The sequence below is a fragment of the Podarcis cretensis genome (genome assembly GCF_951804945.1).
Source record: "Podarcis cretensis genome assembly, chromosome: 7".
In the NCBI taxonomy this organism is placed as follows: Eukaryota; Metazoa; Chordata; class Lepidosauria; order Squamata; family Lacertidae; genus Podarcis; species Podarcis cretensis.
Genome location: NC_137176.1, coordinates 60,459,780 through 60,485,649, shown reverse-complemented (window position 1 = coordinate 60,485,649; position 25,870 = coordinate 60,459,780). Strand labels below are relative to the sequence as shown.

The following is a 25,870-nucleotide window of genomic DNA, read 5'->3' as shown; positions in this document are numbered from 1 at the left end:
ATTAAAAAAAAAAAAATGAAGTTTGCACTTCAAGTCAGTGCATAAGCTAGAGGACTCTCTCATCATCCTTGGGGATCAAACCTTCCATCAGCATTCCCATTAATTTCGATGAGACCTCTCATAAGTGTCTCTACTCAGAATTCGATCTGCAGCATTTGAAAATGAAACATGTTCCCCCTAACTTTGGGCTACTGATAGGATTTCATACCAAACCACAATATGATACGCATGGCTGCCATAAAGTAATGCAGTGTCAACATTTTTCAAGCAAGAAGATGTGTTGTTTTGCCAGGCAGATGGCTTCCAGATCTGCTGTTGTCACTCATTAAGATAGTAAGCTGGACTTCTGTGAATTATGATACGGTAAATACTTTAATAGTAGATATATGGGGGAGTGATCTCAAATCATTCTCTCCCTTGGTTGCTTTAAGCATTTCATCTTGACAGTTGGCCTTGTGAATCTGTAACAGGTTTAGAAGATGCCAGGAATGAAACATGCACAGGATGCAAAGGAATCTAGACACAAAACTGTGGGTCCTTTTGCCTTATATCTGGCATGATATCGCTGGAAGGAGATCAGGAGAGGAACCAAACACCTAATGCCAAATGCAGAACCCCATGTTAGTGTCATGTAAAATAGTCACTGGGGAAACCACATTTAGAAAGCTGTCCTGCTTTTTTGAATGTATAGTAACCTATTAGTGGATATTCATATTGTCCATAGTAACATATGGGGTACCATATTTAAATGGTGCTGAAGGCAAGCCATGTTTTCAAAAAACATTTGTTTTTTCACAAGGGAAGCTTGCATTTGGTGCTGTTTAAATTTAGCACCAAATGCAAGCCAAACTGCTGATCCACTCAGAACCTCTTGACTGGGAGCTCCCAAATGGATCTACTGAGAAGCATCGCTGCGAAGTGGCCTTCTTTTTCAGGCGGGAGGTGAGAAAAAGAGGGGGGGGGGATGACTCAGAAATTTTCTCAGAAAAATGTATTTTGATAAATTTTTATTGAGCTCTCCACGCAGCACTTTTTCTGCAACAAATGTCTTCAGAACATATGCAGAGAACCAAGAAAAATATATTTTGGTAATTTGAAAGTATTAATATGGGTTGAAGGCGAATTTGCCTAGGAATGGTGGTAGGAATCACAGGGCTGACATCTGCCCAGAGTGAGGCCATCATTCTGATTGGCTATCACACTACACTGTCTTGGATTTTCTTTCTCCTGAGGACCCATAGCTTGGAATAAAACATGAATTTAGAAAGCTGCCTTATGTCAGGTCAGACTCTCTGTCCATTGTGTTATAAAGCTAGGATGGCCACTTAAAGGTAAAGGTAAAGGGACCCCTGACCATTAGGTCCAGTTGTGGCCAACTCTGGGGTTGTGGCGCTCATCTCGCTTTATTGGCCAAGGGAGCCGGCGTACAGCTTCTGGGTCATGTGGCCAGCATGACTAAGCCACTTCTGGAGAATCAGAGCAGCACACGGAAACACCGTTTACCTTCCCGCCGAAGTGGTACCTATTTATCTACTTGCACTTTGACGTGCTTTCGAACTGCTAGGTTGGTAAGAGCAGGGACCGAGCAACGGGAGCTCACCCCGTTGTGGGGATTCGAACCGCCAACCTTCTGATTAGCAAGTCCTAGGCTCTGTGGTTTAACCCACAGCGCCACCCGCATCCCAGGATGGCCACTTACATGCTAGCAAACTGAAGATGCATCAGCACCAAAGAAAAGAGTGCAAAAGAGGATACAATTGTGCATAATATTTGAATATGTTAATTTATATGTGTAGGTGCACTTTTAGAGATTTAAAGAGAAATGCAATGCATCTTGCCATAGTGGGGCAGAGTGTAACCAGGTGAGCTGTGTGCTTCCTCAGTCTGCTGTTCAGGTGCTAAGTGTTCAAATGCTATGTCTTGAGGGGTACTATCAAGACCTTGCTGTCCCTTCTATTCTCCCCCCCCCCCTGCACTGTACTTGGATGAGACAAACCTTCAAATAGAGGACTGTCTCATGACAACCTTTTAAATGAAGATTGTCCTCTGTAAAGTTAAGAACAATACAAAGGTATTACTCTTTTAAATGTGTTGCAAGTTGTATTTCCCCCCTCCAGTTATTCTAGTACTTTGCTGATAGAAAAGCATAACTTAGTGGGCATGTTACACCAGGATTTCATCCTGTTTAGCATTTTCTGGCATAACTTAGTGGGCATGTTACACCAGGATTTCATCCTGTTTAGCATTTTCTGGCATAGTGGGACCACAGGATTATACCGAAAAGGATGCAGATCCAGAGCATGTAGTATTGCTCACTATTAATGATGTCATAGGCCCCAGCCAATCCATTGTCAAAACACTAATGACATCATGAGCCCCTGACAAAAATGCTTAGAATACTCTCATGACATTTTGCACAACACTTTCAATAACAGAAGTAACAGACACATTACCAAGGAGAAGTATCACATGGTTTTATTTAAAGTATAGCTCTCAAAGCGGCACGTTTCCCCCACTGATAAAATACTACAGCCTGAGTGCTGTTAAAGCTGTAATCTCTCTGCAACAGATGTGCTATCTTGAGGGAGAAATGCTGGACTCTACAACCAGATTATCTAGGAAGGCCGTTCAAGTCCCAAGTCCCAGGCAAGAGAATTTACAGTACAAGTGCTGTGATGAAATCACTTTCTGTGCTTGACTTTAAACATTAACATTTGGAAAGTTAAGGAGGAAACCTGAGAGGCTACATGGATCTTCTCCTGGTGCCTTGATACAAAGGGACACATCTGGCTGGCAGGTGCACACTCTCAACATCGAGACTTGGGCTCCCCCCACCCATCTCAAATCAGTTGTTGACCATATTTAATCATTGTCAGCCTTGACAAGACTCCCAGTTATCTGCAAAGGAAATGTTAACAGTGCCACCCCAAATGTATTAAGGTCACCAATTACAAACATTAAATAATGTTTTATCACAATGTCTTGTGCAGGATTATTAGACTGTGGTTGTGTAAACCTCCTCCTCCTCCTCCTCCTCCTCCTCCTCCTTCTTCTTCTTTTTAAAAGCCACACTAGATCCAACAGTGGACAATCTTTTTTCTGTTGAGGTCCACATTGTGACAGAGATGAACTGTTGGGAGCCACATGCTTGTGGTAGGTGAGCCAGTGCTAAGGATCGACAGAACCTGAGAGAACCGTTCTCAGGGTTAACTAACTATGAATAAAAACAGTTTCCAATTTCACCATGGCTACCTCAAAATTACCAATATTATGCAGGTCTACTCAGAAGTATGGCTGTATGGTTTTAATGGGTTCACTCTTAAACAAGTATATAGGGAATTGATTCACTGATTAATCAATCCATCAATCAATTACTCCAACAAACCAGTACAACTACTGTTCTGAAAACCAACTGAAAGCAATACCTTTCTGACTTGTGTGTACCACACAAAAGAAAGAGGGAGAGAGAAACCTACCAGCTTGTTCTGGATAAAAAATGTTTTTCCCCAAGCCGTACAACCAGGGAAAATGTATTTTTTTAAAAAATAAGTTTTTATCAAAAAAGATATTGCCCCTCCCAATTGTTTTGAAGCTACACAGAAAGAATGGGGGGGGGAGGGGAAACCACTTTAAAATGCCAGGAAAAAATAAGGAAGAAATGAACAGGAAGGAGGAAATCAGATGGGATGGAAGACTAGGACAGTTTCCAGAAGTGTTGGAGGTAATATAAATTGAGGTCAGGAGCCTCAAATTGCCAATTTGTGCACTAAATGATGAGCAATAACCTATAGAATGAGAAGCAACACGCATGTGGTTCATACCAAACTTGATCTGTGAACTTAAGAGTCAATTCACACAAATGTTAGCATATTTTCACCACCACCTTTCTGTTTCACTCTTCCTCAATAGAGTGCCAGGTGGCATACATGAGGTTTTCCACACTCCATTTTATCCTCACAGCGACACTCTAGATTGGCCTGAGAAATAGTCTAGTTTACCATCACCCAGTGACCTTGGATGAAAGCTGGTGGTATTCAAACATGGTGTCCCACTGGTTGATGGATATTCATGTTTGGTGATACACCTGTAAATGTTTAGCCGGTATATTGCACTCAAGCTTGGCTGCTAGCAGGACTGTAGAGTTGGGGGTTTTCTTTAGCTTTATTCTTCTGAGTATCTTAGCTGAAGTGTAATATAGACCATCTGCCACTTTAATTCACTTCATAATCTGATGAATTAGCTTGTTGCTGACAAAAGCCCGTGCTGCAATAAATCAGCTACAGTCTTTAAGTGATCAGATGATTTTATCCTTTTGGGCTTGATTTTCTTGTGGGTGGAAGGGAGAAGGAAATCAAGCCTGATAACCAATGGGCTGGATCTCCTGCAGAGTCAGACAGGCTGAACCTACTCCTTTGTGATTGCAGTTGGTTTACCTACAATATTTTAAACTGTCTGCTACAGCCAAGTTTGTTTTTGCTGCAGATTTAATGTACTCCAAAATATTTCTTTTCTTTGCCCAGGTTTCCATTCAGCCACAATAGTGGTATTCCATCCAATAGATTAGTAGTAGTCTCACTCCATATTTTTTTAAAATGGATACTTGGAACAATAAACTTTGCAAAACCTCAACAATGCCGCAAAGTCACTTGGAAGAAACCAGTGGATTCACTATTGGATTGAATCAGAGCCCTTTGTGAAACCTTGGCTCCACTGTAGATCAACCACAATATGGGTAACATTAGAATTCACAACTACTCAAATATTGTTGTTGTTGTTTAGTCATTTAGTCGTGTCTGACTCTTTGTGACCTCATGGACCAGAGCACGCCAGGCACTCCTGTCTTCCACTGCCTCCCGCAGTTTGGTCAAACTCATGTTGGTAGCTTTGAGAACACTGTCTAACCATCTCGTCCTCTGTTGTCCCCTTCTCCTTGTGCCCTCCATCTTTCCCAACATCAGGGTCTTTTCCAGGGAGTCTTCTCTTCTCATGAGGTGGCCAAAGTATTGGAGCCTCAGCTTCAGGATCTGTCCTTCCAGTGAGCACTCAGGGCTGATTTCCTTCAGAATGGATAGGTTTGATCTTCTTGCAGTCCATGGGACTCAAATATTACTGTGTTAAATAGCTTAACATTTGCTTCACTTTTTCCTTTGTGTAGAAAACATGATCTTGATTAGTGCAGTTTACTGAATTTAATTTCTGCTTGCGTCCTCTGTGTGAACAAGAGGAAGCTGGAAACTATATATCCTGGATTTTTGAAATATAGTTCTGTCTTTATGGTACAAATGCAGAAAATCCACAGTTATTTCAAGGATATGTGATGTTTTGGTTACAGCCGATTGTTTATTAAATGATAGGTCCCAATGGCTACATTCAATGTGCTTTATGAATGGTCCTCAGGTTTCCCAATTAAGGTTGCATTCCTACGCACACTTAACCTGAACGTAAGCCCCACTAAACATAGTGGGATAACTTAAAAGTAAACATACATTGGACTGCACCATAAGATGTTGAATGGCACATTCCCAGCACCTACAAAGATCTGAGCAGGCAAAAATGTCCCTGCCTCACTAAATAAGCAGATGGGGGAAATGGCCTCACTGCATTTTAACTTGCTAATTGTGTACAGAGCCTTAGGAGCAATCCTAAATATTGGATGCCAACATAATTTGTGCTGCTTTCAGTTAAGCAGACATAAAGTACACCAGATCCAAACTCCATTCAGGAGGGGAGCTATTGCCAGCTGAGCTGGCTTAATCCTGGCAGGGGCGAAACAAAGCTTTTGAAATAGACTTTGGTTTACACCCCCACCCTTTTTGCCAGCGTTAGTTGTGCTGGGTTGCCAAGTCATGTGACTGCGTTGAACAGAGTTAGGAAACAGCACAAGTCCTCCCCTACCTGGTCCTGCCTCCACCTCTCATCTCCTCCCTTGGAAACCCCAATTTATAGGACTTACTCCTGCATTAGTTCTACCAGCCTCATTACAGCCAGCTTAAAACCTGACTGAGCCAGGAAAAGGGAGCTGTTACTGTATCTCCAGCTTAGCTGGGGATGGGACTTATGCTGACATAGCTCAGCTGCTTTCTGAGACAGAGATTCACCTTCCTTGTTCATCCCAGTGAACCTAAGGATAAGATTGTGTGCTATATCTTTGTCCCACCTCTTGAGTCCATGTAGATATGATTCACGCTTCCGTTATATCCATTTTGAAGGTATATATTCTTAATTGCATCCCTTTTCTGGTATCTTTGTGGTTTTGCCACCACCTTCTTTTTATATGCCAGCCCAGTCTGTCAGAGGACTGTGTGAATATTGGGGTGGGGTGGGGAAATAGTCTCCTCTCTCTGTGAGATTTCCTAGAAAGTCTATTCTCTTAACAAAACACTGTTGAGGGGTGTGATATCTCAACTACATTCATGGCCACTGGTGAGTTTCCCTCAAAGGCAGCGAGGGGGAAAGTGCGAGGTTTTGTTTTAGCCTGCAGAGGAGGCTGGCCTCTGAAAGATCATATGCCAGAAATTTCTAGTCATCTTTAAAATCAATCTGAACAGGAGCATCATTTAATAATATTGAGAGGCTCCCACAATTGCTTTATAAAGTAATGTCACTCCCCCCCCTTTTCCTCCCTCAATCCTGATTGACAAAGAGGGCAGAATCCATTTTCTAACACCACAAGATATCCATTACACGGGAACTTTCTTCTGGCGCCAGGAGGTATTTAAAGAGTTTGCTTGCTTATTCCACAGGGGAAAGTGTGCTGAAAGTGAGGGATACCTGAGGAAAACGGACCATTTGACAAGCTCAAGAGTGAAGAGGGGGAGCCTCAGCAATTAATAAGGATTCCCTCCTTTCCAAGTTTATTAAACAGGAAAACTTTAAAGCAGGAATAACAAAAGCAAATTTATCCTGCAAGCAAGTGGGCACATGCTTGGAGCAGGCTAAAAAGCATGGGCCCAGATCCCCAAGAATAAAAGTGCAATCTTACTCATGGTTGCTGGAGATGTTAAGACCCCATGCGTTTGTAGGTGCCTTAAGCCGCAATCCTAAAGATGTGGTAGAAAGCCTCATTTGGGACAGTGGGAATTACTTCTGAGTAAAACAACATAGGGTAGTTCTGTAACTCAGGTGAGAGTGCATAGGATTGCAGCATGACAGAGCAATCCTAGGAACACAAGAAGCTGCCAGCTAAATTCTGTCAACACTGAAAGGTAGTATTGTGTAGCAGTTAGAGTATCAGACCAGGACCTGGGAGACTTGCCCTCAAATCCCAACTCAATCATGAAGCTCACTGGCTTTCTTTGGGTCAGTCATGCATTCTTACCCCAACCTACTTCAGAGGGTTGTTGTGGGAAATAAAGTAGGAGAATAATGTACACCACCTTGAGCTCCTTGGAGAAAAAGCTGGGATTGTCTTGTTTTGCTGTGAACCACCTTAAGATCTAGGGGGGGAAGGGTGATATACAAATTTAATAAATAATGAATAATAAGAATTAAATAAATGAAATAGCATGGATAGGCAGCGGCTCTCTGGGGTTTTAGACAGGGAATATTTACTAGTTCTACCTGAAGATGGCAGGAATTGTACCTAGGACCTTTTGCGTGCAGATAGGATGCTCTAGCACTGAGCTACAGCACCTCTCAAACAGTGTATTTTTGGTTTATTTTTTTCAAAAATGAGGTGTGGATACTTATATATTGATAAAAGTGCTACTGGTGTTGGCACAAAATGGCTAGCATGAGCAGCAGAGAAAGCGAGAGAGAGAGAGAGACCGGTACTTTAAACATAAAATCCCAGGAGACGTTGTCAAATGCTTTCTCTGCATTTAAAAACATTGAGGCTGCTTGTTTTTCATTTCTCACTTGTAAATATTCTATTATATCAATTATATTCCTAATATTGTCCTTCATTTGTCTTCTTGGCAAGAAACCGGCCAAATCATGATGGATTACATCTTTCAATACATTTTAATACAGTTTTCAACTTATTTGCTAATATATCTGCAAAAAGTTTATAATCATTGTTCAACAAAGCTATAGGTCAATAATTCTTAACCTGCTCTGGATCTCTATCTTCTTTAGGGATCAAAGTTATATATGCACTCTTTTAGGATTCTGGCAGTTCCCCTGTATTTAGAGTCATATTCATAATGTCTTTTAATAGTTGCCTTAGGTAATCTTGTAACTTCTTATAATATACTGCTGGTCCAACATTCCTACCACAATTCCCACCACTGCCATTATTAAATTGATGGTGCTGCTGACTGAGCCTCCACTGTCTGAAGGCATCTCTCATGGGTTTTCAGGCTAGAGGTACCTGAAGATGCCAGAGACTAAGCCTGGGACCTTCTGCACACAAAGCAATGTTCTGTGACCCTTCCCCCTCATCTGACCTCACAGTCCTTTCATACAAAATATATATTTCTGATTTCCCTCCTAAGCTTAGTTTCAGTAGCATAACTTTGGGGACTGGGCAGGTGAGTTGTTGCTACTGTTACACAATTAGGATTGGCTAAAACCAGTGGACATCTGAGGAGGCTGAATGTTGGAATATTCAGGACAGATAAAAGAAAGCACATAGTTAAACTTTGGAACTCACACCGACAAGGCAGTGATGGCCACCAAATTGCTTGGCTTTAAGCTACCACTACTATTCTCTGCTTCCACGGTAGGGGGCAGCAATGCTTTTGAATGGCAGTTGCTGGAAACCACAGGAGAGGAGAGGGCTCTTGGGATCCAATCCTGCTTCCTGGTTTGCCACAGGCATCTGGTTGGCCACTGTGAAAACAGGAGGCTAGACGAGATGAGTCGTTGACCTGATCCAGACCAGCAGACTCTTCTTATATTGTTAATCGGGAATCACGGTGACGCGATCTTCCTTCAGTTTCTTCCTGGCTTAACCCCAGGGCTGCTTTGTCCTCTCCAAAATAAGACTGCTCCTGGTTGAAACCGTAAGAGAATCGTTCTTGTCCCTCCGTTCTCCGATTGCAATTCAGCCACGAATTCCCTGTATGTGTTTAAAAGACGAATCGTGTTGCTAACCCAACTCTCGCCTGCACCGTCGCAGGGGGGGGGGGAGGTGAAACTTGCCCCCACCTTAACCTATCAACCCAAAGAAGGAAATGGGGACATTTCAGCTCTGGTCGTTTTGCCTTGTTCATGTTATGCCTCGTCACAAGCAATATAAAAATGGTAAACCGCCTTGCCTCCCTTGGCAGAAAGGCGTTTTATAAATGTAATAAATAAACAGTTGCCACAGAGTTCATTGAAAGAGCGGAACTGCAACCCCAGTTATTCATTTGCCCCGCCCCACCCCCTCGCTTGATTGGTTTTCAAAATCCATTGGATTCCCTCGCAAATAAGGCGTTTTGTGTGAGGATGGGCGCAAAAACCACGCACGGAAGTGTGAACCCGATCACCGGTCTGCGGAAGAAAGAGGAGCGCAACTCGCAGTTTGAGAGGGGGCCATTCACTCCTCGCTTCCGTCTCAAAAAACGGTCTTCGCTGCTTGCCAGAAGAACTGGGAAGCTTCCTCTCCTTACACAACACGCAGACAAAATCATTTGTGTATTTCGATGGTGCTTGTCTTGTTCCCAACAGAACCACAGCAAGCAGATCCCTCTCGTGAAGTCAGGACTCACCCAATGGAGCTGAATGTTGGAAGATGCGGGACAGACAGAAGGAAGCCCTTCTTCAGCAAGAGCATAATCTAAACGATGGCACTCACCCCGACAGGATGAAGGACCGGGACAAATCCATGGGGATGAATGGCTGTGGCTTTGCTTTCTTCTACCTCCACAGTTGGAGGCAGGAATGCTTCTGAATATCAGCTGCTGTGAACGGCAGGAAGGGAGGGTGGCGTGGAGCTGAGGACCAGTTTGCAGGCTTCCCATGGGTATCTGGTTGGCCACTGTGAGAACCAGGATGCTGGACTAGGTGAATCACTGGCCTGACCCAGCCCAGCTTTTCTTAAAGGTAAAAGGTAAAGGTACCCCTGCCCATACGGGCCAGTCTTGACAGACTTTGGGGTTGTGCGCCCATCTCACTTAAGAGGCCAGGGGCCAGCGCTGTCCGGAGACACTTCCGGGTCACGTGGCCAGCGTGACATCGCTGCTCTGGCGAGCCAGAGCCGCACACGAAACGCCGTTTACCTTCCCGCTGGTAAGCGGTCCCTATTTATCTACTTGCACCCGGAGGTGCTTTCGAACTGCTAGGTTGGCAGGCGCTGGGACCGAGTAGCGGGAGCGCACCCCGCCGCAGGGATTCGAACCGACCTTTCGATCGGCAAGCCCTAGGCGCTGAGGCTTTAACCCACAGCGCCACCTGCGTCCCCCAGCTTTTCTTAGGTTCTTTCAAAAGGATTAAAACTAAGGATGCTGGTTTGGTGATGGCTGGACCACAACCTCGTGAAAAGCAGCTCATCTTGCCCCTCTGACCAAGCTGATCCAGGTGATAATAGGGCAGGGCAGAAATTTAATGAATAACATAAAATATACTCAAAATTCAAAAAGTTATTTTTGATTTTTATTATAACAAGTCCATTTCCTTGTTATAGCAGGCGGGACTGCAAAGGTGGATGGATGGAGGAATAAATAAATGACTATAACCCCCCCCCCCAAAGTAAGGATTTGGGAGTAAGCATCATTTTACTTTGTGGAACCTACTTACGAGTAAACATGCCTAGGACCCAGCTATCAGATACTAAATTCTGGAGTTTTGTTGTGGGAGGCGAAGCATTTTCATAGAATCTTTCACACGCAAACCCAACAGTAATGTTGGAATACGTGCCTACTCAGAAGTAAGAGCCGTCGGGTTCAGTGGGACCTCTCCCCAGGCAAGCTGCTCTATGACCGCAGCCCGAAAATGTCTCATTCATCTTTCGCTGTTCTCAATATACATATTTTCTCAAATAATTACAATTAAAATGGATCCCATTGTGTAACGCACAGAGATGCGCACTTCTTCGAAGTTGGCTCCTTTTGACGTCGGTGTTTTATCCTCCCTCACAACAACCTTGTGAGGTTGGTTAGGCTGAGGTGTCCTGCCTGGACCAAGGTCACCCAAGGAGCTCCGTGGCCGAGTGGAGATTTAAACTCGCGTCTCCCAGGTCCTATTCCATGACTCCAACCAGGAAAGCGCACTGGCTCCCGAGGATGCAAGAGAATCGTCCTACCTTATCTCCCCATCCGCAGCCTTGCTACAAGCCATCTAGAACTTGCTATTTTAAATGGAAAATATTAAGTGTTTCCTCTCTGTATTCAAATCCCCCGTTCTCTCGCTACCGCTAACCATTCCAAGCATTCCATCATTTCCTACCTAGTTCTAGATTACAACAATAATATGAAAAAGCGCCTCCTTTAAAATAATTTCCCTAAAGCTCTTTCCAAGAAATGAAAAATTATATTTCCCCTTTCAGAGCAAAAGTTTGGCCGCAGCTGCGGCAAACCAAATACCCAAAGAAAAACGATCCATTAATCCACGAGATCTTAATATCGACGAAGGATCGTATTCGGTTCTCTCACGCTCCTTTCCTGGTCTGCCCGGAGTAGGTGGGAGAGACAACTTCCCTTGACTTCTCCACCCACTGGCTCCCAGTCACCCCGACGCCTTGCATCGGGGGCAAAGGAAATCTCCATGGAACTCTCGGGGTCAGTTCACACGTGCACTCGCATCGCTGGGTAACTGGCAGCCGTGTGAATACGGGAAAGCATCGCGTCTGAGAGCAGGTGCACTACAATGACGTTGTCTCTTGATCTCCACTCGCGCATCTCATTGTTTACACAGTTATGTCATGGTTTTATTCTCCCCGAGAAATCATTTTTTGCATGCATTATAAGGAGGAAGCGAAAGTGGCCCTTAGGCAGTAGTGGAGAAATCCAAGATTTTAACGTTGCTGTGATTGGGCAGCTCTCGAACAAATGCGGAGTACCGCGGTCCCGTTTATATCTCTGGGATTCGCACGTGCAAGTCGCCACTTCGCGCAGCAGTCCTTCAGCGGTGAGCATTCACGTGTGAGCAAACCACCTCTAGTGAAATGAAGTAGGTCAACAGTACTTTCACGGGCCATTCTGTTACTTTGGCCTTGCGGTCCTAGAGACATTTAACAGAGCAATCGTCATCCGTGTTTAAGCTCTCCAGCTACTTTAACTGGACTTACACTGCCATTGTGGAGAAGCCATTGAATTTGAGAACTCCTCGATGTTTAACGCATCAAGACACTAACAAAGAGTTATTCCTGGTCCTGGCAGACACTTTTGCAAGTCATTTCGTGATGGTTGCTGAACTAATTTATTTGCTGTACTAGTAGGAAAAGGATTTCTGACATCCGAGATGGTGCATCGCCAACAGTAAGGAACGCGCTGATATCTTCAGAGCCCACAGCTCTTGTGTTTTGCTCACTTCGTGGCTTTCATTCTCACGAAAGTCCTGAGGTTTGCTGAAAAGTGTTTGGGGCCATTATTAAGGCTTATTACAATGGTCTTAATTGGCACGCCCGCCTTCCCTCCCATCTCCGAAACCCTCTTATTTGAAATTAGGCCTCGCTGCATCGCTATAGTCTAAACTGCTTTTACTTGAAAGCTCAGTGAGATCACTTAGGCAGGCAACAGGATCTTTAAACACGCCTGCTAGCTAACCTAGTAGGACTTATGTCTGGATCTATGTTTTTAGCCTTGCTTGGTTCTTTATCTGTTTGAGTCGCCTTGAGTTCCTCAGGGGGGAAAGGTGGAGTATAAATAAATATATAATAACATCATCACCAGGACTTAAGATGATGGCCCATCTAGTCTCGCATCCTGTTCTCACAGTGGCCAACCACGTGGAAATGGGAAGCCAGCAAGCGGAACTTGAGCACGACAGCACGCTGCGTGATTCCCATAGTGCCTCTCGGACAGTGGAGGCAGAACATAGCCATTTTGGGCTAGCAGTATCCTCCATACATTGGTCTAATTTTATTTTAATTGGTATTCATTGGTATACCAATGTCCTAAATCTTCCAACATTCAGCTTCGTTGGATACCTCTGAGTTCTAATAATATGTGAGAGGGAGGAAAACCTTTTTCTCTAAATATGTTTATTTGTGTTTATTTCTTGCAGAATTCCATGCACCTCTAATGCAAATAAATGTGCACGGGATCGCACCACACTTTCCTCCGAGTTCAGTGCGTAGCTTTTCCATGGCATTTTCCCTTTACTCGTGCAGCAAGGCAGTGTGGTGTAGTGCTTAGAGTCTCCCGGGGATACCTTGTTTCAAATGCCCACGCAGCCAGGAGGTTCACTGGGTGATCCTGGGCATCCTGCATCATCGGAGACTGCAATTAAATGCTCCATCCGGCTCAGTAGTGTGGATGCTAACTGGGAGTGGCTCTCCGGGGTTTCAGATTTGGGGATGGCAGGACTTGAACCCGTGACCTTTTGCGCGCAAAAAAACGTGCGCTCTGTCACTCACCGCCTTGAGCTCCTTGGAGGAAATCAAAATGCTAGGAACCCCACAGTGTGCCAGTGGATAGGTCTCATCTCTGTAACTCGCTGATAGCAATATTGTATCCAAGATCTTTGAGACTTGAGCTAAACACTAAACTGCAGGTGCTTATTGCAGATTTGAGTCTCGGAGTACTGAGGGCTGAAGGGAGAGAGTTCGCCTTTAATGAGGGCGGCGCGCTTGAACCCGGTTCACACAGTTCGGTATATGGTTGCCCGGCCACGCAGGCTTCCGCAGGGGGTCACCCCCCCTCCTCCTGCAGCTGCTGCAACTTTCTATGGATTCTTCATCGAAACAGCCGAAGCATGACGTTATTCTCCGTTCCCGGCGAAGGATTTGTTTTGGAACTTGATGCGCTGGCGCTGCTCAAGCGCAGAACAAATGAGGGGCTTGCGGAAAGTCAAGCGACCCCTTCAGCTCCTCCTTCTTGTCAATGGACCAGCTCCTCTCTCGAACTCATTTACCTGCTGAGGTCGATGAGACCGTCAGTTGATGACGATAATAATAATAATAATAATAATAATAATAATAATAATGGCAAACCCAATTCTCCCCATGCCACTCCATAGGCAGCCAAAGGAGCACCACGCACGCGCACAAGGGGGAAAGTCTCTGCAGGCTTGGTTTACACAAGTACTAACAAAATTTTGAGGAGGAGAAAAAGGGAGGGAGGGCCACGTTTTCTAGTATTTCAGGCGGCTTGTTAAAATGGGAAACTGGCGATTCCCTCCGCCTTCAGCTGGGCCAGCATCCAAAGTAGTGCTTTGTCGTGGGAATGCCCTTGAGCATGTACAGAGTGCCTCGCCGATTATCACCCTCCACATGGAGCCTGAGTGCTTCTGCAATGAAACCAGGGGACGAAGAGAGCGTCATTTCCCAATGAGCTTGAGCCCCGGAAGGTCTCTCTTTTGGGGGAGGTAGTCTTTAAGGTCCCCACCCGCTCCCGCCTGTGAAGTTCAGCCCACGGAGGGGGCAGAGGGAGAGACAGGCCTCTCCCAGCGTGGCAAAAGAAGGGTACAGTCGGGCATCGACATTTCCACCACTGTTTAGAAATAGCCAGCACTTTCCTTCCCATTAATCTTTAGTAAGGAAAGAGTTCAGACTGCACCTGTATAAACAATCCGGAGAAACGGAGAGGCGAAACCTACACATCTAACCTCCGGATGTGTGTGTGTGTGTGTGTGTGTGTGTGTGTTGATACGGCTCTTCTGCGGGTGCTCTTCAGGATCGGGCTTGTGGCACAGCCAGCCAGCCACCTGCTTGGGAGAAGAAGCCGAGACAGGGCTTAGGGGCCGGTATCAGCGCAAGTTCAGCGCCTCCAAGTGCCAAGTTGGACGCCGGGTGCATTTCAGAGCTTCTTCCACCGATATTCTTGGCTTGGGAGAGAGTTGCCCGTGAAAAGAAAGGGAGGGCAGGCTCCGAATAAAGAACGGCATTTTCTAAGAGCAAGAAGGGGGGTGGGGGGTGGGAAGGGGAAACCTTCCTGAGACACCAGGGTTGCAAAATCCAGCTAGAAAGCGGCTCCATCGTGGGAAGCGGTGGTGCCAGGAAGCGCAAGGCCAGGGAGGTGGCGGCGGTGCCAACGCCAGTCTGGTGGGAAGGCGGATGGAACGAAAAGGTTGCAGATGCAGGAATTCGGGACCCAGATCCCCACCTGCTGCGGCCGTCAGGGGCGGAGGAACACCCACAGCCCCGGCCCCGCTGCGCCAGGGAACTTTCTGCGCCCGGCCGCAGGGGTGGGTCACGTTGCGAAGATCCTATTCATGTTTGCGCATTCAGAAATTAGGTCCCACGGGTTTGGGAGGGGAGTTGATCCAAAGGAAGTGTGTGGAAGATCGCAGCCTCGGACTTTAAGCGGGAGGCCGTGAGCGGCAGTTCACAAGGGGAGTGGGATTGCCTCTGTGCCCCGCGGGAACAGAGCCCTGGGGCTGAACGATTCTGAGCCGAACACGTTTCGGAAGCATTTTTTAAAAATGCTGTTATAAATTTTCTCCTCCTGTTTTTAGTCTGCTGGTCGCCTTAAAAATGTGTGTTTATAGATTGGTTTTTCGTTTTAGCATATCACTTTTTAAACAATTGTATATAGCCACTCTGGTGCAGTTATGGAGACAAAGACGCACTGGAATAAATACAAAACAAGCATTTTATTCGCTGGATCATAACCTCTGAATGCTTGATGCCCTCCAATAAATGATGGTTCCACTCCACTTATATGGACTGAAGGAGCTGCTGATTAATTTGAGAAAATAAAAAGTGCAGAGGATGAGGCAAGTTTACCTGACAGTCACACTCCTGTCCTTAAAACAAGTCCTAGATTGCGTGTGTGGGTGGTTTGTATTTACTCGCTGATGCAGCAGGAGCAACCTACACATGTTCAGTGGAACCCATAATTTTATTATCATCTGGCATATTACAAGGCTGTGTGTCTTCACAGGGCTGAGCTTTGCCAAAGCATTCCTGGTGTGAACGGGCCTTATCTCCAAGTAACGTGAATGACAAGCAAAAGGCGATAACTGTTTGTGTCGCCGGAGCGTAAATTTCCAAATCGTTTGTAGCCATTTCCCATAACATCGCGATTCTATACGAATTGCTTAACAGTAAATGCATTTGTTTTCGCTGGGATTCACTTCCAGGCAAAGGGCGATTTCTACATTTTCGTTTTCTACATTCCCTTTCTGCTACAGATAATGGCAAAAATCCTGTGGATTTCAGAGGAACTTGGCTGAACATGCATAGCTGAACATACATAGATTCGTAGGCATCTGACACAAATAAAAGGAGGGCTACTGCCAAGGAAACTGCTCAGGCTTGGATGGAGTTATTTAATTTTTCAGCTCTAGAATAAGTCATTTAACCTCTTTATCCTCGCAGCGCCTAGCTTCTGCCCTACCTATAAACAAAAACGTGGGGGGTTGGTAACAAATAAGATAATCAAAATCTGCAGCAGGTACAAAATCGACCATATAATAATCCGTTTGCCTCAGTGTGCATTAGGTAGCAATTGTGAATGATCGGATCTTTTTTCTTTTTAAAAAATCGGCCTTTGAACTCTTAAGAGATCAGTTCACAATATCCATGAAATTTGAAAAAAATATTTTTTCCGTCCTTAACCAGATCCTACTCATTTATTTTTTTTTACTATATTATGAAACTTCGCCATTCAGCATAGGCTCGTTTGGGGCCACTATCTCGATTCTGAACACATTTCTCAGAAGTCTATTTTCACCTTGAGTAGCTGCGCAATTCTATCCATGTCTACTAAGGAGTCCCCTTGTTTTCACTTACTCTCAGGTACGTGGGGTTAGGGCTGCATCCCGCATTAGGATGCCAGTTAAAGGGAGTGAGACCATAAATCGAAGTAATTTGGCCTTTGAAAGCAATGCGCTCCAAGGCTTCCCGCAGGCATCAGGTTGGCGACCCCCTTGGGAAGCCATATATATACTGGTCTGGAAAGGGATTTGGCCTGATTCAGGCAGGGTCCCTCTTCTTATGGGCCCGTTCCATGCCAACTTCAGATCCCCTTTGCCTAGCGAGCAGCGCCACCCAACGCCACTCATCTCTCCTAGCGGCGCCCAGTGTAAGCAGCACCCAGGGCGCGCAAAAATAAAATAAAAACCCTTCCACAATCTGCAGGACTTTCCTTTGGCAGGATGCTGACTGTCCCTCGAGAGTCCCTTATTTGCTGATTTTTACTGGCTGGAAATCGCCCCCTCCCACCCCGACGGCAAGGGGAGGAGGAGGAGGAGCAGCAGCACCCCCTGCTCAGGCGGCCAAAGCCTCCGCGACCCAGACGGGCGCTGTTGAATGGAGCGCGCGCCGCCCTTAGAGCGCAGCGTCGCCCAGGCAGGCAGAACCTCCCAGGTCTAGAGGGGCGGGGGAGTGACTCGGGCAGGAGTCTCCCCCGCGCGCTGCCACTCGGGCTACGCGAGCGCGAGGTCTCCCCCCGGTTGCCCCACACAGATGGTACGCCCCGCTGTGGCGCCTATATATCTATCTATCCATATAGCCCTGTCAGGAGACGGTGCCCTAAAAGCCGTCGAGCAGCTTCTCTCGGGGGGTGGGAAGCGGAGCCTTGGTCGGCGGGCTCCCGCTCGCCGCTCTGCCTTCCTCCTCCTCCTTCCCGCCCCACTTCGGCGTGTGGGGCTGGGTCATGTCTACGGGCTCCCTGAGTGACGCCGAGGAGCTGCCGGAGATGGACCTGAGGGGGCTGCAGCTCGACTACCCGGGGCCTCCCCGCTCCAAGCGGCGTCCCCGAGGCGAGCCCTGCCCTTCGGCGGGAAACTCCTCCGCCGCGGAAGAGGAGGAGGAGGAGGAGGAAGACGACGACGACGAGGAAGACGCGGAGACGAGCTGCGGCGGCAAGAAGAAGCGAGCTAAGGGAGCGCCCGCGGCGGGAGAAAGCAACGGCGGCGGCGGCGGCGGCAAGCGTCCTCCGGCGTCGGGCCGCGGCGGCCCGGTAGCGGCCGAGTGCAAGCAGACGCAGCGCAACGCGGCCAACGCGCGCGAGCGAGCCCGCATGCGCGTGCTGAGCAAGGCGTTCTCGCGCCTCAAGACCAGCCTGCCCTGGGTGCCCCCGGACACGAAGCTCTCCAAGCTGGACACGCTGCGCCTGGCCTCCAGCTACATCGCCCACCTCCGGCAGCTGCTGCAGGAAGACCGCTACGAGAAGGGCTACGTGCACCCCGTCAACCTGGTAAGAGCTACTCGCGGGAAGGCGCCCGCGGAGCAAAGCTGCTGTGGTGTTGTTTAGTCGTTTAGTCGTGTCCGACTCTTCGTGACCCCGTGGACCAGAGCACGCCAAGCACTCCTGTCTTCCACTGCTTCCCGCAGCTTGGTCAAACTCATGTTTGTAGCTTCGAGAACACTGTCCAACCATCTCATCCTCTGCTGCCCCCTTCTCCTTGTGCCCTCCATCTTTCCCAACATCAGGGTCTTTTCCAGGGAGTCTTCTCTTCTCATGAGGTGGCCAAAGTATTGGAGCCTCAGCTTCAGGATCTGTCCTTCCAGTGAGCACTCAGGGCTGATTTCCTTCAGAATGGAGAGGTTTGATCTTTTAGTCCATGGGACTCTCAAGAGTCTCCTCCACCACCATAATTCAAAAGCATCAATTCTTCGGCAATCAGCCTTCTTTGTGGTCCAGCTCTCACTTCCATACATCACTACTGGGCACATTAAACCAAGGGTGCTTCTGAACACGTGCAGAGCACGCCTTTTCTGTCGCCACAGAATCATACCAGGGCTCGCACATCTATGGTTCGGTGTCAAGAGTTTGCAGAGCAGGAAGTGGCGTGTAGACGGGGCACATCAGGCTTCCTGAATTCTAAACACCGCACAGGGATCATGAACAAAAAGTCCCAGGAATTTAAGCTATATGGGCAACCTATATGAACTTGAACCTGGCACCTGCCACTTTAGGAATTCTTGTTTGGCTTTTTCCTAGACACAGGTGATTAGTTAATATGATCCATATCTGCCTATTAAGATCTAATTTGTTTTTAAAAATCAGCCTCTTGTTTTGTCAGAGGAAGCAGTTAAAAATATCCGGTAGTTTACTCCTGTAGACATTAGTGGCTAAGCAGCAACCCCCAGTTATTTTCTAAGGCAACAAATGGAACTTTTGAGAATCATTCATTCTCTCAGTATACACAAATTACTGGAAACTAGAAAGAATGTAATAGTTGTAATAATATACATCTGTGCTGCAGACATGGGAACTGTAGTAGCCTTAGAGTTGGAAAAGCTTTATCACCTGCTAACCATGTTGATAATGCACAGCTAAAGGCGACTCATGAGTTTTTGTGTAAGCTTTAGTGGATAAAAAAAAATCTCAGTGATTTTATTTAAATCTGAGGTGAGAAAATTGTGGTTCCCTGCTCTCCTCATCTCTGATAGTTGGCTGCGCTGGCTGGAGCTGATGCAGCTGGAATCCACCACTGGCTGGAGGACCAGAGGTCCCCCATCCTTGATTATATCGTATTCCAAGGGAGGCTTGAACTTCTGGCTCCTTTTCCATGTTGTCAGTAGGAGCTCTGTCTATGGATTCCCACCTGTCTGTGGAGAGTTCTCTTCCTGGGTTTTAAGCAGTTGTGGGTCTACTAGCACAGCAGTGGAGTGTATCTTTTGTGCTTGTCTCTGGAGCACAGTATTTTAAAGCTCTGAAATGCTAACCTGTTCAGTGTGCACATAGAAAAACACAATTGCTTCGTTGGATGAGATGATGGATCTTCGTCTTGTTTAGCTTTCTCTTTCCAGCAGTGGCCAAGATTGGTCAGAAGTGGAGCATGGAAGTGATGGCTGTCCTTTAATGTGTCCCAGAATAGGTACACCTGTTGCTAGCTTAATTTATAACCTCCATATTCTTTTGGTAATGGATTCGCTAAGTTATGTGTTGGGTGTGGAATTAATTTTGCCTGTCATGACCCTACTGTTGATTTTTGTTGGATGGTCCTAATTTGAGAGGGGGGCTTTTTGCTCTTTTTTCTTAATGCAGTTCCTAACTTTTAAAACCTCTAACATGGTCACTGGTTTCTAAAGGACACAACCTAAATCTCCATGGGTTTTCTTTCATAGGGAAGATGCTCCAACCCCAAGTATGCATGGTGAACATCTAAGTATACATGGTTAGGATTAATTCCTCAGGTCCAAGAATACTGAAACAAAATACTTGATTTTACGATGTGAATCTGTTTCTGGCAGAATATTATTCATATGCATATTTTACTCATGAAAGCTCTTACGATTTTTTTAAACTGTCTGACACACTTAAAATATACATCTGTGTAAAAAAACTGCATCAAAGCTTAAGTTGCACTTAGTACATTCATAACTTGCCCCTCCTCTAAGGAGTTCTGTCAAGTTCTAGCTTCACAGTGAGCATGTGAACTAGATCAGGCCAGAAACATCTTGTTCTTCAAGACCATACAATGAGCTTAGTAGCCACATGGGGATTTGAATTTGAGCTTCATATATCTAGACCCATTCACTTGTGCCCCCTAACCCATGGATTTGCACCCCCTAACCCGTGGATTTGCGCCCCTAACCCGTGGATTTCCCTAACCCCCAGATATTGCGCCCGGTGCGGCCGGCCCCCCCTGCACCCCCCACGCTACGCCACTGCTTACATTGACAGTGTAAGTACCAGATTTCAAGGCTCTGCTTTTACAAAAAGAGAAATTGTTAAGTCAAAATACCAATAACACGTGGCAGAAGTTTGCCTAATCACCTTGAAACATCAGATAAGTTTGTAAAGAGAATTTTGCATTTTGCTTGGCTAACAGACCAAAACAAACTGAGGGAAAGCATCTTGCATTCTGCTGGACCAACATACTCTTCTGGGTTGCCTTGCCTTGCGTTATTTTGGAATAAAGCAGAGGAGAGTTATGCATACAAAACCAGATTGAGGTTCATTAGTGTTTGCCAAGGGGTATAGGCTGCAGTTAACAGCGTAACGTGAGAAAAGTTTTAAGCCTTCAGCACTTTTTCTCCCAGCAGAATCAGACACCTTAAAGAGAAAGTTAATGCGATTCAAGGGGAGCTGTGTGACTTTTAAACACCCTTTCAAGAAAATGCTTTTGAGTTTTTTCTTGAACTGGGGGCTGGAACAGAAATAGCAATAGGATTTTTGTTGTTTGCATATTTTCGCCTTTCTGTCTAACATTGAATACCGCTTTAATTTCAGACCTGGCCATTTGTGGTTTCAGGAAGACCAGAAAGTGATACCAAAGAGGTTTCAACAACCAACAGATTATGTGGAACTACAGCTTAGTTAAAGTAAGCAATACTCTTGCTGGATATGCTTCCAAACCATCCTGACTTGTATGGACCAAAACAAACTGATGCAAAGAAATCAAGTCTGCTCAGTGTTTAAGCCCTCTCCTTGTTCATTTCGAAGGGAAAATGCACTTAAAAATATAATGAAGAAGGAAAGAGGGAATTTGCTGAATTTTCTGCTTCAGCTAAACTGGCGGGTTTGGAATAGCATTTTTCTGCATCATTACCTGAAGAAACTTCCAAAGCCTTTTTGACTAACTGAAGATATACAGGAGGACAACTCCACTAGCATTAACAGCATGGACCAAAAATATAGATTGTACAAGCTAATCCCAAACAGTGTTATTTGTATGCCAAAAGAAAAGTGGTATTCTAGACTAGTGTGCAAAACTCAAAATTTATAATATATTTGATCTTATGTTCTTGGCAGCTATGCAATAGTAAGACTACTTCTATCATTTTAGTATGTTAAGAAACAAAAAAAACCCAAGATGAAAAGGTAGCAAGAATCCAGCTGCTCCTTTACAGCCTGCTCCACAAATGCAGTTAATCAAGTGAATTTAAGCTGAACCATATCCATTCTCAATGAAGTTGTTGGGGCTAAATTTTCTTCTATGCAAGTATGAGGTCTTAAATAGATCATGGATCAAAGTCGTTGGTAAATTCTTGTTGGACGAGGGCTAGTGATCATATTTTTGTGCGGATTACTTTCAGTGGGATGCATTCAGCAAAGATGCTTGAAGTTCCCTTAACCTGAAACAGGAAGCCTGTTCACTTCAGACTGGGGAAGAAGTGCTATGCAAGAAGGTGGTACTTTTATTATAGTTTAGGAGATTTGGAAGGGACGCGGGTGGTGCTGTGGTCTAAACCACAGAGCCTAGGGCTTGCCGATCAGAAGGTCGACGGTTCAAATCCCTGCGACGGGGTGAGCTCCCGTTGCTCGGTCCCTGCTCCTGCTAACCTAGCAGTTTGAAAGCACGTCAAAGTGCAAGTAGATAAATAGGTACCGCTCCAGCAGGAAGGGAAACGGCATTTCCTTGCACTGCTCTGGTTCGCCAGAAGCGGCTTAGTCATGCTGACCACATGACCTGGAAGCTGTCTGCAGACAAATGCCGGCTCCCTCGGCCTGTACAGTGGTGCCCCGCAAGACGAACACCTCGCAAGACGGAAAACCTGCTAGACGAAAGGGTTTTCCGTTTTGGAGGTGCTTCGCTAAACGAATTTCTCTATGGGGTTGCTTCACAAGACGAAAAAATCTTGTGAGTTCCCGCGGGTTTTTTTCGCTCCCCCCCTTTCCTAAGCCGCTAAGCCGCTTATCAGCTGTTCCGCTGATAAGCCGCTTAACAGCTGATCGCTAAAAGCCGCTAGACCGCTAATAGCGCTAATCCTCTAAGCTGTCAGTGGGCTTGCTTCGCAAGACGAAAAAACCGCTAGACGAAGAGAATCGCGGAACGGATTCTTTTCGTCTTGCGAGGCACCACTGTAGAGCGAGATGAGCGTGCAACCCCAGAGTTGTCTGTGACTGGACCTAATGGTCAGGGGTACCTTAACCTTTACCTAGGAAATTTGGAACTTCCAAACCTGCTGTGTTTCCCCCACTTCTCTCAAGCTTCAGGTATCAATCTTTCTGGAGTTCCTTTTGCGAATGATGTAGTAACCAGTATTTCAAATGTAAATAACTCTATTTTTATACATGATATTAAAAGCTTTGTTGCAAGGATACTATGAATTCTTAGTCATGGTTTGAGGGGGGGAACCCCAATTGCTGAAAAATCCAGAAATATTCATAGAATTGGGCTTAATGGTTGCAATCTGCAGTGGAGCAAACTGATTAACAGAGTGTGTCAGAGCATTCATTGACCTTGCCTGGAATGGGAAGTTGTGTGTGTGCGCATGTACATGAAAAGGAGAGGGGTGTCACTTCATCGTGACAAAAAAGTTGGAAGTATTGTTGAAAATTCAGGTAATTTTTCTTGGAGGTGGAGAAACATTGAAGTGGAAATAATTGATCTTTGCCACTGTGCACATCAGTGATGTCCTCTTTTGCAGTTATTAATTTGCATTGGGAAAGATTCCTGAGCTTCCCCAGTTGGAAACAACTTATTCCTCTTCCAGATCACAGATCCTGAAATACTTCGATTTCAAAGCATTTCTTGTGGCTTGCCTCGCAGCAATAATTGGAACTGGTGATTACAGTGACATTTTGAAGATGCTTTATCCCTATAGCTCAGTTGCTGGACAGCAAAAATGACTGCTTCCCCCAATAACATTACTGAAAAAACTTTTTTGTGCACAGATATCTGTGGTTCAACTCACTGAACTTCATTTCACCTCCAGATAGCATTCTTTATGGACAATTGTTTTTACAACACAATGATCTGGTATTCACTAAGCAAGAGAAGGTGAAATCAATTAATTCTATAGTACAAATTACAATCCATTGCATAGATTTACCTTCGAGTTTAGGTTATGTGATAAAATAACGTGAAATGGTGACTTCTGCTGTACTTGGAGAATTTCTGTTGAAGAAAGGTGAGCAATACAACATTTCCTTATTCACATAACTCTTGTCTACTTTTCCCTTCTGCAGAGAAAAATCAAATAGCTAAATCAAATGGTTTCATTTAACATAATAAACATTAGGCTCACTTTTATTTGCAGCCATGGTGAACAAGAGAGAGAGAGGAGGAGGAGATGGAGGAGGAGGTTCAACTATTTCTATTAGGTGCTGTGTGAAAAGCTTATTTCTTGGCCTGGGCTATTCTCTGGAACTGAGCCCAGCTGCAATTGGGCAACAATTCTTAGAAATTGGAGAAACAAGAGAAAGAATAAAACAGTTTAAATAACTTATACTGGAATGAGTGTGAAGCAGTTAAATAGGGATGTGAGATGGGGGGACATTATGGTTTGGTTCTTAACTAGGCTTCTACGAATGTAAAGTCTTCTCCTGTTCATGAATGCAACTGAGATCATCAGCTGGCAGAAGCAACACAACAGTTCCCCCTCATTTTCTTTGAGTTGTCTTTCAGGCTGCTCCAGAGAGAAAGTTTCTTTTTTTTTTTTTTTTTTTGCTAGCGTTCTTTCTCCCTTCCAGTAGCAAGAATTTCTGCTCAGAGACTACTTTGGCCACTAGGACAAAACTGAGGGTCCTAGCCATTTTTTTTTTTTGCATGAAATAGCATGGTTCTATATTTATCATTTTTGCAAAAACAACAACAACTATACTACAAACATTAAGAGCAATGAAAAACATAAAAACAACAATAAAATTGCATTCATAAAAAGTATAATACACATGACAAATCAAAATATTGTATGGATACATAAACACAGCTAGATCACCTCTTTGGGAATGCCTGTGTGAACAGATGAGTTTTAAGCAGGTGTCTAAATAACAGGACTGCAGGTGCTTGCCTGATGCTCATTGGACGTGCATCCCAAAGGGAGATGACTGCCACATAAAGGCCCTGGTCTTAGTGGACATAACATGAACCTTGGAATATTCATCTATATGGATGTTGCTTGTTCTTGTTTAAATGGTTCTTGGGGGTGCGTTATTGGATTTTCTGCTTTATATCATTTGCCATACTGGCTGAGCCTGACAGGAATTATGGCCCAAGACTTTTGGAAGACACCAGGTTGGGAAAGGCTGCTGTGTGAAATCCTGCCTTGAAATACACAGACAGAAGCCTGCAACTTAATGCGGGGCAGATGGCTATGTTAAGATAATGGATCTGTGATTAACTGGAATGCATGCACCCATTCATTACCACAACACACCTGTTATTTCTCCTAGTGGGTGATTTGGGAATAACATGCCCTGTGCATGACCAAAGGAACAGCTTCAGGTAAAATGCATAAAAGTCTTACATCACCTTCTATGTCACTGTAAAACAGCCCAATTCTTAGCTACTGCAATAAAATAAATCAGCAGTAGATGATCTTGCACATGGCCCTGTTTCAAACATGGTTGAGTTTCTCCTAGACAGTGTAGTCCTATGCATATTTTACACAAATATAAGTTCCAGTGTGTCTGTGGTACTTTATTGCACTTAAGTTTGGAATTTGAAAATCTTAATCTCAGGGTCATGGGTTCGAGACAAACATTGGCCAAAAATATTCCTGCGTTGCAGGGGGTTGGACTAGATGTCGCTCGTGGTCCCTTCCAACTCTACAATTGTATGGTTCTATACTCTAAACTAGTGATGGATGAATTTGTAACTTATTCACCAGCTTACAAGTCAAACGGTATAAACTCAGACAAAAGTTCTCTTGTTGGAAGAAGCTCAAACGATCTTCAATGTTTGCACATGCATGTTGCCAAAGTACATTTTGGGAATGTAGTGTGTTACGTGTTCTTTTCCACCTTCATTCATCATAACATCATGCCTGATGAAGCATCCTCTGTTTCCACATTCTTTGTTTACAACTGCAGATTGGTGCAGAGTAGAAGAAGATCAAGTTGTGTTTGTGACAAAAATGCCTGTAACTAAAGAGTTGTAGTAAAATTGTTCTGCACATACATGGCAAATGGGACTTTTCATTTCCTTCAGAATGTGTAAAAGGTTGCGGAAACAAAACAACTGAGCAGGTACAAAATGGTAGAGTTGGGCTACTTAGTCATGT

General features: G+C 45.1%; 1 protein-coding gene across 2 annotated transcripts; it reads left to right on the top strand.

The window, feature by feature from the left end:
• Positions 1 to 17,278: 17,278 nt before the first annotated feature.
• MSC (musculin) lies at positions 17,279 to 24,094 on the top strand. 2 transcript variants are annotated; one of them, XM_079984801.1, is made up of 3 exons: positions 17,279 to 18,167; positions 21,153 to 21,244; positions 21,959 to 22,218. In XM_079984801.1, exons 1-2 carry the CDS (start codon positions 17,625 to 17,627, stop codon positions 21,237 to 21,239), a joined length of 630 nt encoding a protein of 209 aa, XP_079840927.1. In that variant the 5' UTR covers positions 17,279 to 17,624; the 3' UTR covers positions 21,240 to 21,244; positions 21,959 to 22,218. The 2 variants fall into 2 exon arrangements, with proteins under 2 accessions (XP_079840927.1, XP_079840926.1); XM_079984800.1 differs by lacking the exon at positions 21,959 to 22,218 and adding an exon at positions 23,906 to 24,094 and having other exon boundaries at positions 17,280 to 18,167.
• The last annotated feature ends 1,776 nt before the right edge of the window (positions 24,095 to 25,870 follow it).

What these genes read in the sequence shown, in the direction of transcription:
- MSC (XM_079984800.1), top strand. Translation starts at nt 17,625, where the DNA reads ATGTCTACGGGCTCCCTGAGTGACGCCGAGGAGCTGCCGGAGATGGAC. An exon ending in ACGTGCACCCCGTCAACCTG is followed by an intron (nt 18,168 to 21,152) that starts GTAAGAGCTACT and finishes CTTTAATTTCAG; the next exon opens with ACCTGGCCATTTGTGGTTTC.